The sequence below is a fragment of the Myotis nattereri genome, assembly GCF_964212035.1.
Source record: "Myotis nattereri genome assembly, chromosome: 6".
In the NCBI taxonomy this organism is placed as follows: Eukaryota; Metazoa; Chordata; class Mammalia; order Chiroptera; family Vespertilionidae; genus Myotis; species Myotis nattereri.
In genome coordinates this window covers 96978925-96997039 of record NC_138081.1, presented here as the reverse complement: position 1 = coordinate 96997039, position 18115 = coordinate 96978925, and the positions used below count along the sequence as shown (strand labels likewise).

The 18115-nt window shown below is 55.3% G+C and overlaps 1 protein-coding gene across 2 annotated transcripts in view; it reads left to right on the top strand.

Moving 5' to 3' along the window:
• AGPAT4 (1-acylglycerol-3-phosphate O-acyltransferase 4) overlaps positions 1 to 18115 on the top strand; it is a 54819-nt gene that overhangs the window by 7470 nt on the left and 29234 nt on the right. For both annotated transcript variants that reach the window (XM_081094586.1, XM_081094587.1), the window contains exon 2: positions 14782 to 15032. In XM_081094586.1, the coding sequence (XP_080950712.1) occupies positions 14855 to 15032 (178 nt within the window). In that variant the 5' untranslated portion in view covers positions 14782 to 14854. The remainder of the gene's footprint in view (positions 1 to 14781; positions 15033 to 18115) is intronic.

The window sequence follows — 18115 nt, the reverse complement described above, 5'->3', positions numbered from 1 at the left end:
TTGCCAAATGCCCCCTGGAGGGCTCCCCCTCCCACCCCCAACCTCTGCCTTAGGGACTCCCGCTGCCCTGCAATCCGGCAGGTCGCCCCCCCCCCCCATCCCAGCAGACCACCCCAGGATGGGCGTGCCCTCACCAGGGTTACAGAGACCCGTCCAACCAAAGGGGCAAGTCAGGCATTTACACTCGTAAAGAGACAGGAGCTGGGAGTCATGGAACCAGCAAAGGGCAGCTACGCAAGCAGAAGCGCTGGGACTTGGGGCCAAACCTGCCTGGGGAGTCACCTTGTAACCCAGGTCGCCTGGAGCCTGCTGGGCGGGGCGGGTGGTGGCCCCGCACCCACTGGCCATCCAGAACTCCAAGGCCCGCCTGCCCCTCCTCCTCTCCCAGGAGGACCGCCCCTCCCTCCGTGGAAGGGATTAGCATCTACAGAAAGAGGTGAGAGCCCACACCCCCCCGCGAATGGAGTCCCAGCTTCCGGGGCTCCACACCCAGCTCCCACAGAGACTCCCTGGCCTCAGCACTCACCCTCCCTCTGTCTCCATTGCTTCTCACTGGGAGGAGACGGCGCTTCCCTGCAGGTCCTGGGACCAGCCTAGGCCCCAGCTAAGGTAAGGCCCCTCCCAGCCCAAGGCTGGTGCACTCCAGGTGTCCCTGTGCCAGGTGGCTGGGCGGCCTGGTGCCGGGTGGCCGGGTGGCCAACTCTTGTCAGCTGGCTTCTCCCCTCCAGGGCCAGCTTGTGGGCATGAGCCGGGCAGGCCTGTGCTTCCAACTTCCCTGCAGTTCCAGAACCCTCACCGCATGCCCTCCGCAATCCCACACCAGCCTGCGGTGGGCCACGCCCCGGGCACAGAGGAGCCAGGCCGTTCTGCTGGGGATGAGACAGACCCCAATGGAGCATTTTTAGAGTCTGGGGAGGAGCGAGCCGACCTGGGCGGGGGACCTGAGAACTGAACTAGGAGCTGGAGCGCAGCCTCAGGTCACTGGCCGCGAGGCCGCCGGCCGCCTGGGGTACTTCTCTGTCACGCTCTCCTTGCGGCTCGCTCACTGGCATTCGCTTTGGAGGGAAATCGTTTATGCCTTCGATGCTAATGGTGCTGAGGTGCCTTTCCCTCAGCACCGCCCGTGCTGAGAGCGCAGCTGGCTTATCTCATTGGTCTTATCTCATTTCGTGGGGACTCCAGCCCAGTGGGACGTGAATTATCTTCTTATCTGACCTGAAACTGAGGCACAGATTGGCTTATCTGGAAACCAGACAACCGATGGGCCTGAGCCGCCTGTCACTCCTTGAGCCAATTCAGCAGAGACAGGGTTGAGTCACCTCTGAGCGTTTGTTTATTCCAGGCCTGCTGGCAGCGTGGGGGAGCAGCCGGTCACCCACAGACATCTGTGCTGCACCCCCATCAGCGGCTGCTCCCGTTGGGTAGAAGGACAGAGCCGACAGGGGAAGGTCGGCTAGAGGAGTTAGAATGGGCTTAATGGTTTCAGGCAATGTGGGCGGGACTCCTTTGTTTGGGCAACAGGGTTGTTAATCTTTCCATGAGAGTAGGCGGCTCTGGGATGGGCTGCTCCCGGGCTGGGGGTAGGGGTGGGGGAGGGAAGGGTGTACAACTCCCAGCCAGGTTAGAACGTCCTTCCTTTAATCAGAGCAAAACAATGCGGTTCGCAGCGTGGTTAACATTTCTTATAGCTGATGGCTGGCCCCCCATATTCTGTTCTGCCCCTGACGAGTTCTCACGCAGCCACTGGGCCAGGAATACCTGCTCCGAGCCCAGCCTGGGCCTCTGGTCTGTAAAGAGCTAGACTCTCACTGAACCGGTGTGGTTCAGTGGGTAGAGCGTTGGCCTGTGGACTCAGGGGTCCCAAGTTCAATTCCGGTCAAGGGCATGTACCTTGGTTGCGGGCACATCCCCACTGGGGGGGCGTGCAGAAGGCAGCTGATCAATGTTTCTCTCTCATGGATGTTTCTGGCTCTCTATCTCTCTCCCTTCCTCTCTGTAAAAAATCAATGAAATATATTTTAAAAAAATAAAAATAAATAATCTATTTTAAAAAAAGAGCTAGACTCTCGCCTTCTGGTGCGACACATTCCTTCCCGAATTTTCTCCGGGCCCTTCAGGGTGAAAGGACCTTCCATCACTTATAAATGTGCAGGGATTCTGTCTCTAACCCCCGCTCCCCCCCCCCCCCACCCCGCCCGCATCCTGTGGAAATGGAAGAGGTTATGGAGACCCGACGACGTACTGGAAGCCTTGCTGTCACTAAAATCCTCATTTGGCCTCCATTTCTAGAGAAATAATAGGTTTAAAGTCCAAGTCGGGAAACAGAGAGAGACTTTAAATGTGCCTGATTATTTCAATTATTCATACGGGCTTCCATTTTAGCCAGACGGGGACTTCCTCCCCCTTTCCCGCTGCTGGTCTCCCAAACGCCCGGACTGCCATTTGTCTTGAAGGCGGTCGGGTCTGGAGCAGCTCTGCTCCTGCTTCACGGGCCCCAGAGGACGTGCCTTCGGGAGCTCGAGCCTCCCTGCCCAGCTGGGCTCCGGGCTGGGCTCTGGGCTGGGCTCTGGGCTGGGATCGGGGTGCAGGGCCCCGGGCTGGGCACTTAGGGGAGGATTAGTAGAATATTCATCAGTTTTATGCTGATGTTCCAAAATGAGATTTATTCTCTTAATCTGTCCTGGGCGGTGGCACAACAGGCACTGACTGGACTTCTGCTGTCTGTCTCCGGAGGGGGTGTTTAAGCTACTCACCCTCTGCTGGGGAGGAGAAGAGCAAACCATTTACTCCCAAGTGTCCTTGGTTTAGGGAAGATGGGTTTACTAGGTGGCTGCAAACTGCTGTTTCACCACCTGCCTCAGTTTCCCTGTTCCTTGTCCTGAGATTTCCCTAGTGTCTCACTATGCTACACTAGTAAGGGGTTGAACGCCTGTCTTGCTGGCTCGTTTGTTTTACACTCAGGAAACGTGAACATTCTGATGTTGCCAAACCAATGGACCCATTGCTTTCCCTTCAATTATTTATCTCCCCGCTGATTTCATTAACTAAATGACGCTTCTGGCCGGCCACCAGCTTTCATTCACAAACTCCCTCCGTCAGCATCTGCTGCGTGCGGGCCCGCTGGCCCCTGGGGTGCGGGAGGCACAGACGCCCTCCCGCTGGGCGCAGCTCTGCTCCCGCCGGTTCTCGGAGCTCTGCTCCCGTGGCCGTCGAGGGGCGGCTGCTTCTGCAGCTCCCGGGTCATTTCTCCTGCGCCTTTGAGTCCTGAAATGTCACCTGAACGTCACCCTGGGGGGCCTGCTGGAGCCAGTGTGGCCCTGCACTTCTGTGGGTGCCTCGGGAGGAGTGAGCAGAAGCAAGCAGTCGCGCTCAGGACCCGAGAGGAATGCAACACCAGTAGACTCGCTTTCTTTTTCTTTTTTCATATATTTTATTGATTTCAAAGAGGAAGGGGGAGGGAGAAAGAGAGAAACATCAATGATGAGACAGAATCATTGATCGGCTGCCTCCTGCGCGCCCCCTACTGGGGATGGAGCCCGCAACCCAGGCATGTGCCCTTGACCGAAATCGAACCCGGGACCCTTCAGTCCTCGGGCTGACACTCTATCCACTGAGCCACACCGGCCAGGGCCAGACTCACTTTCTTGGAAACTAGGAAGTCCCGGAAGAGCGTGGTCTGGAACCAAAGGCAGCCTCTGTGAGGGGAGACACGTCTGAGCCCCCCAGGTTTCCTCTGGTCCTCGGCGCAGGGCCTGGTCATCCCAGGTGGCGGCGTGGACGCCGGGCTGCTTTCCCTCGGCTCCTCGGGCTCCCTGCCAAGTATCCCAGAGCCTTTGTCCACAGGCTGCTCTCACGGCCCCTCCTACCTCAGGCCCCAGTCCCAGGGAGATCAGACCAGCAGCTGGGAGGCCCCACAGCGTCCTGGTGGCCCTGCCGTCACCGCGCGGACACTGCCGTCCCACTCGGCTCCCGGCTGGCGAGGGGAGAGGGCCTGCTCCTGCGCTGGCATGGCCCTCGGCCTCCTCCCATCGCGGGGCCTCAGCCACTCCCAGGAGCCGTGCCCGTGTGTGCGTCCAGCCCCGGGGACTGCCAGCCGGCCCTGCTCACACCTGATCTTCTGTCGGCCCACGACTTGGTTTTTTTAAACAATGTTATGAGGTATAATCACACACCATAAAGTTCTCCCACTGAAAGTATACAGTTTAATGACTTGTAGTATGTTCCTATTCAGAGCTGTGCAAGCACCTCCACTTTCTACTTTTAGGATATTTTCCTGACCCCAAAAGAAACCCACCCTTCTAGGCCGTCAGCGCCCAGCCCCTCCCTGCCCCTCCCGTGGGACAGCCGCTACTCTGCTTCCTCTAGGTGGGCCCGCTCCTGGCATTCCAGTCCACAGGGTCACACAGTGGGGGGCCTCGGGGCCTGGCTTCTCTCACTCGGTGTCATGTTTCTGAGATTTGTGTATGTTCCCCCACATCCCGCATGGCTCGGGGTTCAGGATCTGGAAGAGGGGGCGCACGCACATGAAAGAGACGAGACAAGAAATAATTTGGAAATATTGGGGGGCCAGGCAAGAGCCCATCCCAAGAGGATGGACTCCGCTCGTGCTCAGGCCTTGCCATCCTCTGATTGAGTTTGGGATCCACCCATAGCCCTTAGGCAAGTTCAGTAACAGGCAGACTGTCTTATCAGTAAGGATGTACATGACTATCTGGTAGGGAAGTTGCTTCAGCTACCATTGTCTCCGCTAAACAGTGGGTGCGTAGCTCTGACCTTTGCCGGGGCTCAAGGGTCACCAGCCTTCCGGGTCCCTTGTCCACACCTCTCCGCTGGAGAAGGCAATTAGGCAGCTTCCCGTGTTGTAGAATGTACAGTAATTCGTGCTTCTCTGTGGCTGAGTAATATCCCAGGTATGGAGAGTTCTCGGACACGGGCTGTTCCCCATCTCTCAGCGGCTATGAGTAATGCTGCTGTCCGCGTTCACATACAGGGGTGAGCGTGGACTTCCGTTTTCATGTCTTTGGGGCTTGATCTCGGACACTGCGGGAGCCCGAGTGTCCTGACCTCGTTCGTGTGCCCGTGGCTTAGCGTGTGCAGCGGGGGCGGCCTGTCCCTCCCTCGGGACAGGGAGACGTGGTCTGCCGGCGGGCGTGTGCCTGCTTCTGAGCAGCTCCGGGCACTGGCTTTTTTGAAGCATGTGTTTCCAGAACTCTCCACTCTGCTGGGATTTGCTTTCTTAGAAACCAGGAAGTCCTGTGAAGGGTGTTACCTAATCCAGAACGCATGTGCTTTCGGCAATGAGCCCGTTTCTTGTTCTCTGATTCGAGTCAGTACTTACTGACCTTTGAGAATGAACTTACTGTTGGGCTAAAGCTTAGATCAAGGGTTAAAGGGGTACGTCCCCCAGCAGTGAACCACCTGCTAAGCCATACTTCTCACCTCGAGGTTTTGTAAGGATGGGTGCTCCCCAAATTCCCTGACACTTAGTTACTTCTTACTGTGAACAGAAGGGGGGCAGGGATGTAGAGAGCAAAGCCAGGGGAAAAGACAGCCAGTGAACTGACCTACATATCTGTCACTTTAATTTCATCATTGGTAGTATTTCAGATCAGTTGTCCTATTTTTCACCCTTAGCAGTTTTGTGAGGCAGGACTGATGGGAACGCTAGACGAGGAAACAGGCTCAGAGAAGGACGGACCAAACAGATTAGCGGCCAAACCATTCGAGTCATAGAGCTTCCCCGAGCTGCCATTCATTCTTTACCTGTAAAATGGGTTCACTGATACATCAGAGGACTGTCAGTATCAAGTCCTATATGTTCGCATGCTTAAGTAATCGGAAACACTGTAAAAATTTGAACTTTTTCTTAAAAAGCTAAATATATTACCCAAGTGGTAAACACTTGGTAGAATAAAAGCTCCATGAGTCAGCATCCAGAATACTTCCTGAGCACAGAGAACCGCTGACTGTTTTGTCTTGTAAAAGTGGGCTCATACGGACACGTCTTTGGTGACTCTGTGTATGACAAGCATCTGTCTGTCACTGCACCGACGTCCCCATCGCCGGCCCTCCTGGCCCTCCTATGGCTCTCTCTTCCAATCTGAATGTCGACTCCGAGAAGAATTTTTAGAAAGAGCAGAATTGCCCAGGCTTCCTTTTAATATTTCATCGTCATTTCCTATGTATTCACTTGTAATGACTCCTAACTTTCTAATTCATGTAGGATACGCTCGCCTCCGACACGGATGCAGCTCCTAATCAGGGGTCCTCAAACTACGGCCCGCGGGCCACATGCAAATACCAATACTGTATTTGTTCCCGTTTTGTTTTTTTACTTCAAAATAAGATATGTGCAGTGTGCATAGGAATGTGTTCATAGTTTTTTTAAAACTATAGTCCGGCCCTCCAACGGTCTGAGGGACAGTGAACGGGCCCCCTGTTTAAAAAGTTTGCGGACCCCTGGCCTAACCTAAAAGCAGAGGCAAAACCACAGTCTGGTTGACTCAAGACACACAGACCCCATGGAGTGTCAAGGAAGTCCTCCATGCTGAGGAACCCTCGGGGTGGACTGTTTACTGTCGCCAGCAGCAACCGCCAAACAAACCTGGTGGGAAGGGGAATTCTCCGGCCCCGGGGCCGGCACTGGGCCCTGCCCGCTGCCCCTCCGGCCTCGGTGTCCCGTGTCCGGGCCTCCTGGGTCGGCGTCCTGTCCTGTGGGTCCTGTGGGAGCTCTGGCCCCGGCCCTCGGATGCACCCTAGGAAGGCGGCCGAGGCGCCCTGCCACCCCCAGGCTTCCGTGCCTGCTCTCTGGTCCATAATATGCCCCCCCTTTCTTACAGGGTAACATTTTTATATGTAGAATTAGGCAGTTGGCATCAGTGTACATGGTCCCAGTTCTGTGGGCAACATCCACAGCATCGTCGTCAGGAGGCAGGCGAACACACGCCTTCTTCTCGCCATCAGGCCTGACCAGGGTGTGACCTTGGCCTTGGCCACCTCAAGGTCACAGAGCTTCTTCACAGCCTGTTTGACGTGGTGCCGTGGTCGGCAAACTGCGGCTCGCGAGCCGCATGCGGCTCTTTGGCCCCTTGAGTGTGGCTCTTCCTAAGCCTTAGGAGTACCCTAATTAAGTTAATAACAATGTGCCTACCTATATAGTTTAAGTTTAAAAAATGTGGCTCTCAAAAGACATTTCAGTCGTTGTCCTGTTGCTGTTTGGCTCTGTGGACCGATGAGTTTGCCGACCACTGGGCTGGTGCTTGTTGGCCTTGACACCACAAGGAGCTCAGTGTCGTGCTGTCTCCCGCCTGCGTCCCGGCTGACCTGGCGGCCGGGGATTTGGTGGCGGTGGTCAGGCCTGTTTCTCCTGGGGGCGCTCTTCCCAGATGTGTGGGCCCCGGAAGGTGTGGTGTGCGGATCTGTGTTCTGTGGCTGGGCCCCCTCACGCTGCCTTCTTTCCTTCCAGCCTTGGCTTTGGCTCCGGCTCTGGGCGGACAGGGGCTTCCTTCTTGGCTTTTGGCGCCATCCTCCGGAAAGTCGGAACTTCTCCCCCTCGGCTTGCTTCCTCCCGCCGGGCCATCCTCTGGGCCGGTTTCTGCAGAGTCAGAGCTCGCGAGGCCCTGGAGCGTGGGGACGCGTGAGAGGGAGAGCGGCCCCTCTCGCTGCCCGGGTCGCGTGGCGCTGGGCTCCATGGGCGCTGGGCTCCGTGGGCGCTGGGCTCCGTGGACGCTGGGCTCCGTGGGCGCTGGGCTCCATGGCCAGCCTGGGAAGGGCCGGTGGGTAATGCAGGCGAACCCTTCGCTGCCGCAGAGGAGCCGGGCGGGGCGGGGGGGAGGGGGGGGGGCCCGAGGAGGGCGAGCCCAGCGCTCTCGGGCAGCTTGCCTTGTCCCTCATCACGGCACGAAGGGGCTGGCCCCCTGCGCCCCGATGCCAGTGTTTCATTGATAAAATGCGCGGCTAAAGTGTGCTGGTTGGTACTGACCGTGCGAAACTGTAGTGTGAACTGATGGAGTCGGGAAGGGTTTTTCAGTAAATGTCTTGGATACAGCTGGGTGAGTTTTTGGAAATAGATCCATTTGATTCCCCTGAAGCATCAGAGCCAGAATTAATGCCAGGCGGACCACATAGTTACGTATGGAAAGACTGGACGCGAGACGTGGAAGCAGCAGCAAGGGTAGAAAGAAGACCTTCCTGAACTTTATAAATGAAACCACAGCTCTGCCTACGGATCCAAAACTCCAAGAAGCTAAACATAAAAGTGAACCAGATGCAAAAGGTGGTCACGCTAAATCAGCGGTTCTCAACCTGGGGGCCGAACGACCCTTTCACAGGGGTCGCCTAAGACCATCGGAAAACACATATATAATTACATACTGTTTTTGTGATTAATCACTATGCTTTAATGATGTTCAATTCGTAACAATGAAAATACATCCTGCATATCAGATATTTACATGACGATTCATAACAGTAGCAAAGTTACAGTTATGAAGTAGCAATGAAAATAATTTTATGGTTGGGGGTCACCACAACATGAGGAACTGTATTCAAGGGTCTCGGCATTAGGAAGGTTGAGAACCACTGGTCTAAATGAACAGGAATGAAAATCTGTAGGCAAGAGATAGTGAAGGACAGATAAAAAGATAGGTCTTTTTATAGATAAATAAATACTTATAGAGAGATAAAAGATAAGGAGAAAGCAGTAGTTCAATGACTGTTTAAAAAATATCCAGCTTCACCCACTACCCCAAAAATGCAAAATCAAGCAACGGGACACGACTTCTGACATATGAAGTTATCCTGGTTTTTGTGCTGTTAATGTGAATTCTGGCCTGCTTGTGCTGCGAGGGATATTTCTGTAGATTGCTGGTGAGGGCGTAAAGAGCTACAGGCCTTTGGAGAGCGAGTTGGCAACATTTACCAGGTGCCTTAAAATGTTTGTCCCTTGAACCCAGGAATCCTGTATCTGGGAATTTATTCTAAAGGCATAACCCGAATATCGAAAAGAAAAATAAAGCTTTATGCCTCAAATAGTTACTCATTGCATTACTTATATTAAAAAAGAAAAAAAGCCGAAATATGCTGCGATGCGGCAGTGATGTAATGACTGTGGCACACCAGCGTGACGGCTGGGGCGTTTGCATTGTGGTGTGGACATGGAAGAGGCTCTCACTGAAGGTTAAGAAAGGACGTTGACATTGATCTCATATAAGAGCTCACCTATATTTAAAAGTAAAAAGTCCGCAGTGGCTTTGCTGGTGAAAAAGAAAAAGCCGTGCACTCACCAGAGACCAAGAAGACAGCCCAATGTCATTTGCTGTAACAGGCACTGACATTGCTACATTTTAGAATCTTACAACCTTTTCCCTCCCCAAAATTTGTTTTTATTAATTTCAGAGAGAGGAAGGGTGAGAGAGAGAGAGCTAGAACATCAATTGGCTGCCTCCTGCACGCCCCCTACTGGGGATCAAGCCCGCAACCCAGGCATGTGCCCTGGCCGGAATCGAACCGTGACCTCCTGGTTCACAGGTCGGCTCACCCACTGAGCCACACCAGCCGGGGTAGGAACTTTACAACTTTTATATAATGAACGTGAAATGCTGTTATCATGGGGGGAAATTACCTTTAAAAATATCCGTGGCTTAGTGAGTATCGTTTCCTTTACTTCTACCAGATTTGTATTTTAATAGGAAATTCTTTGTGTTAAAGCAGCGGTTCTCAACCTGTGGGTTGCAACCCCTTTGGGGGTCGAACGACCCTTTCACAGGGGTCGCCTAAGACCATCGGAAAACACTTCTATAATTACATATTGTTTTTGTGATGAATCACTATGCTTTCATTATGTTCAGTTTGTAACAATGAAATTGGGGGTCACCACGGCATGAGGAGCTGTATGAAAGGGTCGCGGCGTTAGGGAGGTGGAGAACCGCTGTGTTAAAGGGGAAGAAAATGTTGACTCCATTCCCCGGCCGACGTCGGAGCTCCCTGTTGGGGTTTAAGTGGGACTCTGCTTTCGTTTTGGTTGTTTCCCTGTCCGTCGGGTGTACTGCCTCCTGCGGTTTCTGTGCTGGTGGGCGAGGGCGCCGGGCTGGGCCACGCCCTGTGGCGGGTCAGAGGGGTCGTGCGGGCTTACCTGCATGGCCTTCGCAGGGAGAAGAAACGGTTGCCTCCGCTGCCCCGTGCGCACTGGAGTGGGAGGAAACCCGGGATGTTGTCAGCTCACGCTGTCACTTCTGTAGACTGTTCCTGACAACTCAGAGTTGTTGGTGTGGAAATGACATGTATCTGGGGATCTAGAGATTCAGCTTGAATCAATATTTATCGAGCACCGATTTATCTTGGAAGAAGTGGGAGGAGTTCTGGGGCCTGGAAATACTTCCCGGGAAGGGCTGTGGTTCAGGGGCCATGGAGCTCTCCACATCACTAGCGGCTCTGAGCATCCCCGGGGTCCCTTTCAGAAGTCCACTGCAGTGGTGTGAGGCAAGCTGTAGCAGTAAGTAAGAGCCAATGACTTTTTTATTTTTAATGAGAGGGGACACGCAGCGGCCTTTCCTTCTCTCCCGTGTCTGCCCCAGCGACTGGCTCTTCACGCGGCTGGTCCCTGTCCATCCTCCTCCCAGTGCCCCTGGAGTTCTGAGAGCCTGCTGCTGCCGGCCCCGGCTTCCTGGGAGGGTGTGGGGACGTTGGGCGATCAATACGGCCAGATTTTAAATCTTTCATTTCTTTGATTTTCATAAAGGGATGCCAATGGGCCCGGGCCATTTCCCCAACTTGATTCATGCCTAATGGACGCGGAGAGAGAGTTATTAGAAAACAAATGCTTTGGATATTTTTTTAATGATTTGGATCTTTTTTTTTCTTTTATATATATTTTATTGATTTTTTTTACAGAGAGGAAGGGAGAGGGATAGAGAGTCAGAAACATCGACGAGAGAGAAACATCGATCAGCTGCCTCCTGCACATCTCCCATTGGGGATGTGCCCACAACCAAGGTACATGCCCCTGACTGGAATCGAACCCAGGACCCTTCAGTCCGCAGGCTGACGCTCTATCCACTGAGCCAAATCGGTTTCGGCGGTTTGGATCTTTTTAAAAAGTATATTTTTTTTATTGATTTCAGAGAGGAAAGGAGAGGGAGAGAGATAAAGACACATCAATGATGAGAGGGAATCATTGATCGGCTGCCTCCTACATGCCCCCGACTGGGATTGAGCCTGCAACCCGGGCATGTGCCCTGACCGGGATTTGTTTGAACCCGTGGCCGCTTGGTTCCTAGGTGGATGCTCAACCACTGAGCCACACCGGCCAGGCCCAATGAATTTTTAACTGAATGGCCGACTGGGTAGCTTCGTGGACAGGCGATGGATGAATACAGTCACGGTGAATTAATGCGCGCTCGCATGAGTCCCAGAATAGCTGTCCCTGCGGCTGCCGCAGAAGCCGAGGCTCGCTGCTCAGACCGGCCCCTCTCCCTGAGCTCGGATTAAAGTCGGGAAGCAGGCGCGGGCCTGCCTGATCCCAGCACTGCTGTCATTATGAAACTTTTCAGGAACAGTCAGTCCTCGTGACCCCAGAAGCATCCTTCCTCCCCGAGCGCTGCAGTGTCTGCGGTCCGCTCCCCCGCCCCCCCCCCCCCCCCCCCAAACAAGGGTACTGGAAGTCAGCTTATTTTGGGCTTTACCCCAGCAGTCCTGGCCTCCATCAATGATTCATGCCCGGAAAGCATTTAAGTGCATTTGTTTTCTAATAACTCTCTCTCCGCGTCCATTAGGCATGAATCAAGTCGGGGAAATGGCCCGGGCCCATTGGCATCCCTTTATGAAAATCAAAGAAATGAAAGTTTTAAAATCTGGCCGTATCGATCGCCCAACGTCCCCACACCCTCCCAGGAAGCTGGGCTGGCAGGAGGCTCTCAGAACTCCAGGGTCAGTGGGAGGAGGATGGCGAGGGACCAGCCGCGTGAAGAGCCAGTCGCTGGGGCAGACACGGGAGAGAAGGAAAGGCCGCTGCGTGTCCCTCTCATTGGCCGCTCTGAGTGGACCCTCGGGCACCACCCGCTCAGTGGGCTCGGCAGAGTGCTGCCTCCAAGCTCCAGTCCCTGGCATGCACCCCAGGGGTGGGTGCCATGTGCCCACCCATGGGTCAGAGGTCAGCATCTGCCCAGCAGGGCCTGTGGTACCCTGACCACTTTGAACTCTCCCACCACCTCCAGGGGGCGGACTGTTGTCAGGGGCTCCTGGGACAGAGGAGGGGCTGTCAGGGGCTCCTGGGACAGAGGAGGAAGCTGTTAGGGGCCTGCCTGAGGCCAGATCTCCTACAGTATATGCCCAAGCGGTCTCAGGCCCCTTCCCCACCTGATAGACCTATGGGGACAGCGACCTCCATGGGTTTCCAACCTTCACAGGTGTGTTGGAGCAGAGGGCCACTACCCCGCGTGACAGTGATGGTGGCGGAGATCATAGCAATGATTTCGATTCCCGTCCACCCTGTCTCCTCCCGCACGTGAAGGTCTCGCTCCCTGGATGCGCTCCCGGCAGCGGACATGTGGGCGCTTCCCCCTGGAAGGTGAATTGTCCTCGCAGCATGTCAGGTTCCGGTTCCGTGCTGGTGGGTTTGTGTCAGGACTTGGGAAAAGTTTTGGGAAACTTCCACGCTTGAACGTAACTGAAACATGTCTTCCCACCGAGCGTCTTAGGAAATAGTTCATGCGCTCATGGCTGGTGGAAACGAGGAGCGGGGGGCTCCCCGAGACTGCAGACGCGCACACTGAGGCAGCTCTCTGCACCCCGAGACCCCGGGACCCCAGGGCTGTGGGGGAGCTGGCCTGGGGTTGGGAGAGGGGGCAGTCTACCCTGAAGGAGGGCGTGATGGGGCCTGGAAGCAGGACAGTCGCTCGGCAACAGTGAGAAATGGGCCGTGAGTTGGCAAACCAAGCCCAGCTCCCGTGAAGCCTGGCGGCCTCGGCGGCCGTGTCACCATCAGCGTCATAGTGGCCGAGTGATGAGCTTGGGTCCCAGACGTCCACTCACCATTTGACCTTGGCATGTGACCTTGTCGGAACCTCAGTTTCCCCGTCTATGAAACGGGTAACCATCCTCCCCCCGTGGGGTTGGGCAGGTCATGAGGTCAGGTGTGTAAATCACTCCGTGTCTGATCCGGCCACATGGTGACTGTTCGATCACGTGGTGTCTAGCGCTTTCCATCCTGTAGATGCGGGAGCCGGGCCCGGCCTTCGGAGCCCCCCGTCCAGTTCTCCCCCACCCCCCATTCCTCCCGGCGGGGAAAGGGTGCGGGCTGTCCCTGTGTCCGTCCGTTTTCCTCCGAGGTCGCCCTGCGTGAGGCAGAAGAGCCCTTTAGAATCGGGTTTTCTCTAGACGCTGCTCAGAACCAGCTCCTCCGTAGAAACGCAGACGCCTTTATTTTCCTCGTCCTGAAATCAGAGCGAGACGCAGGGTGGTAGCTCGAGGACAGAATGAAGAAGTCGAGTGTAACTTAAGACTCGTGCGGAGTGGGGCTGCTCAAATGGCATCTTGTACTGTCCAGGGCGTCGGCCAGACGGCTGCTCCATAAAACGTGGAATCAGCTAGTGGCATACGGGCTCCGGCCAGGCCAGCGGAGGGCGGTTTTTAACCGGGGACGACTCAGTTAGAGCTGGTCCCCGAGACGGTGAGGGCTGAGGGCTGAGGACACGTCCTCCTGTTTGTTTTGGGCCGGGGTCATTCTGCCTTCCTTCCAGAACGCCAACACCAAAACGCACCTGGCTGCCAGGGCTAAGGGCTAAGCGGCCTGCCTTTGTGGGGAAGCAAATGCCAAACCTCCAGAGAGGCTGGGAGGGCTTCTGAGGGGCCCAGCGGCGGGGCTGGTCCCAGGGCCAGCTCTCCAGGGGCTGAGCACGCCCTCAGCTTACTTCCTACCTGAGACTCCGAGGAGAGCCTGTGCCCAGAGCTGGGGAGACCCCCTGGTCCTCCAGATAACCGTGTGCTTGGAGCGTGACAGCGGGTGGGGGTGAAGGGTGGAGGGTGCGCACTGCACCCTAGTCCAGGGGCTGGGGAGGTGGAGCCCCCAGGGTCACCCCGTGACCTCACCCAGAGCCGGTGTGAACTCAGGGAGGTCTTGCCAGGAGGAGCTGAGAGCTGGGCATGAGGTGAGAGCTGGGAGGTGAGGGTGTGGGGAGAGTGTTATTCAGGCAGAGACGGCAGCTGGGGGCACCCCAGAGATGTGGGCACGGCTGTGAGAGCCCCGCTGGTGAGGGAGCTGGCGGGGCTGAGGGCAGGGAGCCCAGGGCTGGGCCACTGCTCGGTGGTGGAGCTGTGGACCCGCCACGTGGCTCAGCCTCTCGGGGTCTCCGTCCCCTCCCAGGTGACAGCCGCGCCCCCCGCTCAGGGTGTCGGGGCAGCTCAAGGGGCTCCGGTTCTGAAAGGCTGCGGCTGTGCCCACACTAAGGCGCTAAACAAGGACAAGTCAGCTAACGCACAGGGCATGTTGTCGCCAGAGTCTGTTTTTTAAGAGGCTTTTTTTCTTTTTGTCTCCCCTTGACTATTAGAGCACACAGCGCCAGCGGGTGTGGCTCAGTGGCTACGCGTGGACCCGGGAACCAGGAGTCCCTGGCTCGATTCCTGGTCCGGGCACATGCCGGGCCGCAGGCTCACTCCCCGAGGGGGTGCATCGATTATGGTTCTCTCCCCGCTTCCTCTCCCCTCCTTCCTAAGAACCCTTAAAACGCGCCTTAGAACAGAAAAGCACATACAACGCCCCTGACGTCTCCACTGGCTTGTCTCTAGACGCTCCGGAGCCCGGCCTGCTCGCCTTCCGGGAGGACGCCCCGCGGGCCGGCTGTCCAGAGGCGCCTCCGCCATGGACCTCGTGGGGCTGCTGAAGTCGCAGTTCCTGTGCCATCTGGTCTTCTGCTACGTGTTCATCGCCTCGGGGCTCATCGTCAACGCCCTGCAGCTCTGCACGCTCCTGCTCTGGCCTGTCGACAAGCAGCTCTTCCGCAGGCTCAACTGCCGGCTGTCCTATTGCGTCTCCAGCCGTAAGCGCTTGCTCCTCTCCCTGCCTCTCTCCCCTCCCTGCCTCTCTCCTCTCCCGTTCTCTCTCCTCTCCCTGCCTCTCTCCTCTCCCGTCCTCTCTCTGCCTCTCTCTGTGGCCGGCTGGGCGAATCGGGCTCTTACCGGCTCCCCGGGCTCGCACTGCGTGCTATGCTACATATATATTTGTTTCTGTTTGTTTGGATGTGGCTTGAAGTTGTCTATTTTGTCCTCGCTCTTAGCATATTGGTTTTTGAATGAGCGACTCCAATAGCACACCATGCAGCAGGTGCAGAGGTACCCTACGAAGAGTCAAGGTGCGTTCCGTGTTTCTCCAGATTTCCTCCTGAGGAGGCATCAGTGTCGATGATGCCTTAGTTGTCCCCACAGAAATGCATGTATGTGGAAACACATGGGTCTTGTGTGTGTGTGTGGGTGCAGGCGAGTGTCTGCTGTGTGTAGATAGATGATGCAAACACACAAAGCGAAATGGCAATTTAATATATTGTTCTCTTTCTTGCTTTACTTTAACTTCGTATTTTGAAACTAGAGGCCTGGTGCACGAAATTCATGCACGGATAGGGTCCCTAAGCCTGGCCAACAATCAGGGCCTTCCTTTCCCAGCTGCCAGCCGGCCCTTCCTTTGTTCCATACCGCCCCCTGGTGGTCAGTGCATGTCATAGTGAGTGATCAAGCTCCCGGATGAACTCCTGAGGGGACACTTTGCATATTAGCCTTTTATATATACAGATGATTGTAGATTTTCACGCAGTTGTAAGAAATAATATCGAGAGATCCTGTGTGCCCTTCAGCCACTTTCCCCAATGATAACGTCTTCAATACCACAGTACAGTATCCCAACAAAAAAATTAGCAGTGACACAATCCACCAACTGTGTTCAGATTTCCCCTGTTTTATATGCTTTCCTGTGTGTGTGTGTGTGTGTGTGCATGCGCACGTGCTCACTCGTGCTTGATTATACTGGACTATTAAAACATGACTAATTCAAGTAGCCTGAATTTCAAAAATGAACATGAAAAAGACGGATCAGAATAATGGGGAGTCAAGCGATGGGTTTTATAGTTGATGGACCTTAAATCTTTACCTGTTCTCCACAGTAGAAAATGCAGTGCATCGGTAGCAACTACATATATGGGTGTGTATGTATTTGAAAATATGAGCTCTTTCAAATAAAGCCACTTAACAATCTTTGCAACCTTAGATTATGCCAAGAATTGCTGTCATTCTGAAACCCTTTAGACCAGTGGTTCTCAACCTTCTGGCCCTTTAAATACAGCTCCTCATGTTGTGACCCAACCATAAAATTATTTTTGTTGCTACTTCCTAACTGTAATGTTGCTACTGTTATGAATCATCATGTAAATATCTGATATGCAGGATGGTCTTAGGTGACCCCTGTGAAAGGGTCATTCGACCGCCAAAGAGGTCGCGACCCACAGGTTGAGAACCGCTGCTTTAGATGAAGCAGTCCAACCTGAATTTGAATCAAGACAATAAAAGCTGTGTATAGTTGTCCAGATGGATTAATATGGATCCAATCCATTATTTTTGAACCTCAAAACACTCACTTGTGAGGGGAAAGAATGATAGGAACATCCTTATTCTTTTTTTTTTTTTTCCTTATTCTTTTTTAAAAAATATATATTTTTATTGATTTCAGAGAGGAAGGGAGAGGGAGAGGGAGAGAGAGAAAAACATCAGTGATGAAAGAGGATCCCCTAGCCGACTTGGCTCAGTGGATAGAGCACCGGCCTGTGGACTGAAGGGTCCTGGTTCGATTCTGGCCAAAGGCATGTGCCCAGGTTGCGGGCTCGATCCCCAGAGGGCGGTGTGCAGAAGGCAGCCAATCAATGATTCTCTCTCATCATTAATGTTTCTCTCTCTCTCCCTCTGCCTTCCTCTCTGAAATCAATAAAAATATAACAGGAAAAAAAATCACGCATTCGGTCACAGGTCCCTGTCACAGGCTTCCCTCTGCCACGGCCTCCAGGACTCGGTGTCTGCCGTGGAGTAGAGAAGGGACGGCCCGTCAGAGCAGGGCCGCGGCGACGGCTGCTCCCGAATTGTCCCCGCAGCGGGAAGGGTTGGCGTAATCGGGAAGGAGGCGGTTGTCTCTCACCTTGTAATTTCAGCGTCTCCTCGCGCTCCGGCTGTAGGCGTCTGTTTAAACGAAGGTAAACCCACAAAGCCCAGCCGACTGCACCGTCGGCGAACCTGCACTCATGCCGTGCGCACGCCCCTCGAAGACTCCCAGTCCGCCGTGGGAAAGGCTCTTGGCGCTGTCACAGCCCCTCCAGGTCTCAAACACGGGTTAGAAGCCGGGGTCCTGTCTGCAGTCAGGCCGCAAGAGGCGGGGTTCCGGCCGGGAGTGCCCGCGTGTGAGCCGTGCTGTGCTTCGGGGAGGGAGTGGGCACACACCAGGCCACCCTCCCGGACACCAGGCAGGGCATGTCCGTGTTCTGGGGGCGCTCTAGCCCCCCTGCTCCTGCTGGGAGTTGAGGTGGGTAACAAATCCAGAAAACAAAGTGTGGTTCGTCCGTCGCACATTAAATGACTCATCGGCCCAAATGCAACTCCAGGACTCACCCTCCGAGACTCGGGCACTGCCCCGCGCAGAGGGCTTGGAGGGCCGCAGTCCCTCTGCCCAGAGGCCGGAGCACGCCCCTCGCACGTCCATCGGGGGCCTGCCATGGCGCTGTGCCTGCTGCCCGGAGGGCCGCTGCCGCCGGTGGGCCGAGCTGAGCAGCGCCATTCTCTCGCCATCTGAGGAGGGAAGGGAAGGCCCTGGGGAAAGGCATGGGTAGAAGTGGGGGTGATGCATCCGGGGCTGAAGTAGGGGCGCCTCACTGCAATGAGTCCCGCCCTTGGCAGCTCGCCCCCTGCTTTCCCAGGTCCTCCCTTGCGGGTGCCCCAGCCTGTGTGAGACGGCGGGACCGCCTCCCCTCTCTCTCCTCTCTCTATGTCCCCGGAGCGTCCCATAACGACCACGAGACCCACTGGGTGGGAAGCAGGGCTGGGCGCTGACCCCCATGAGATGCGCGCTGTGAGCCGGGAGTCGGAGCTGCGG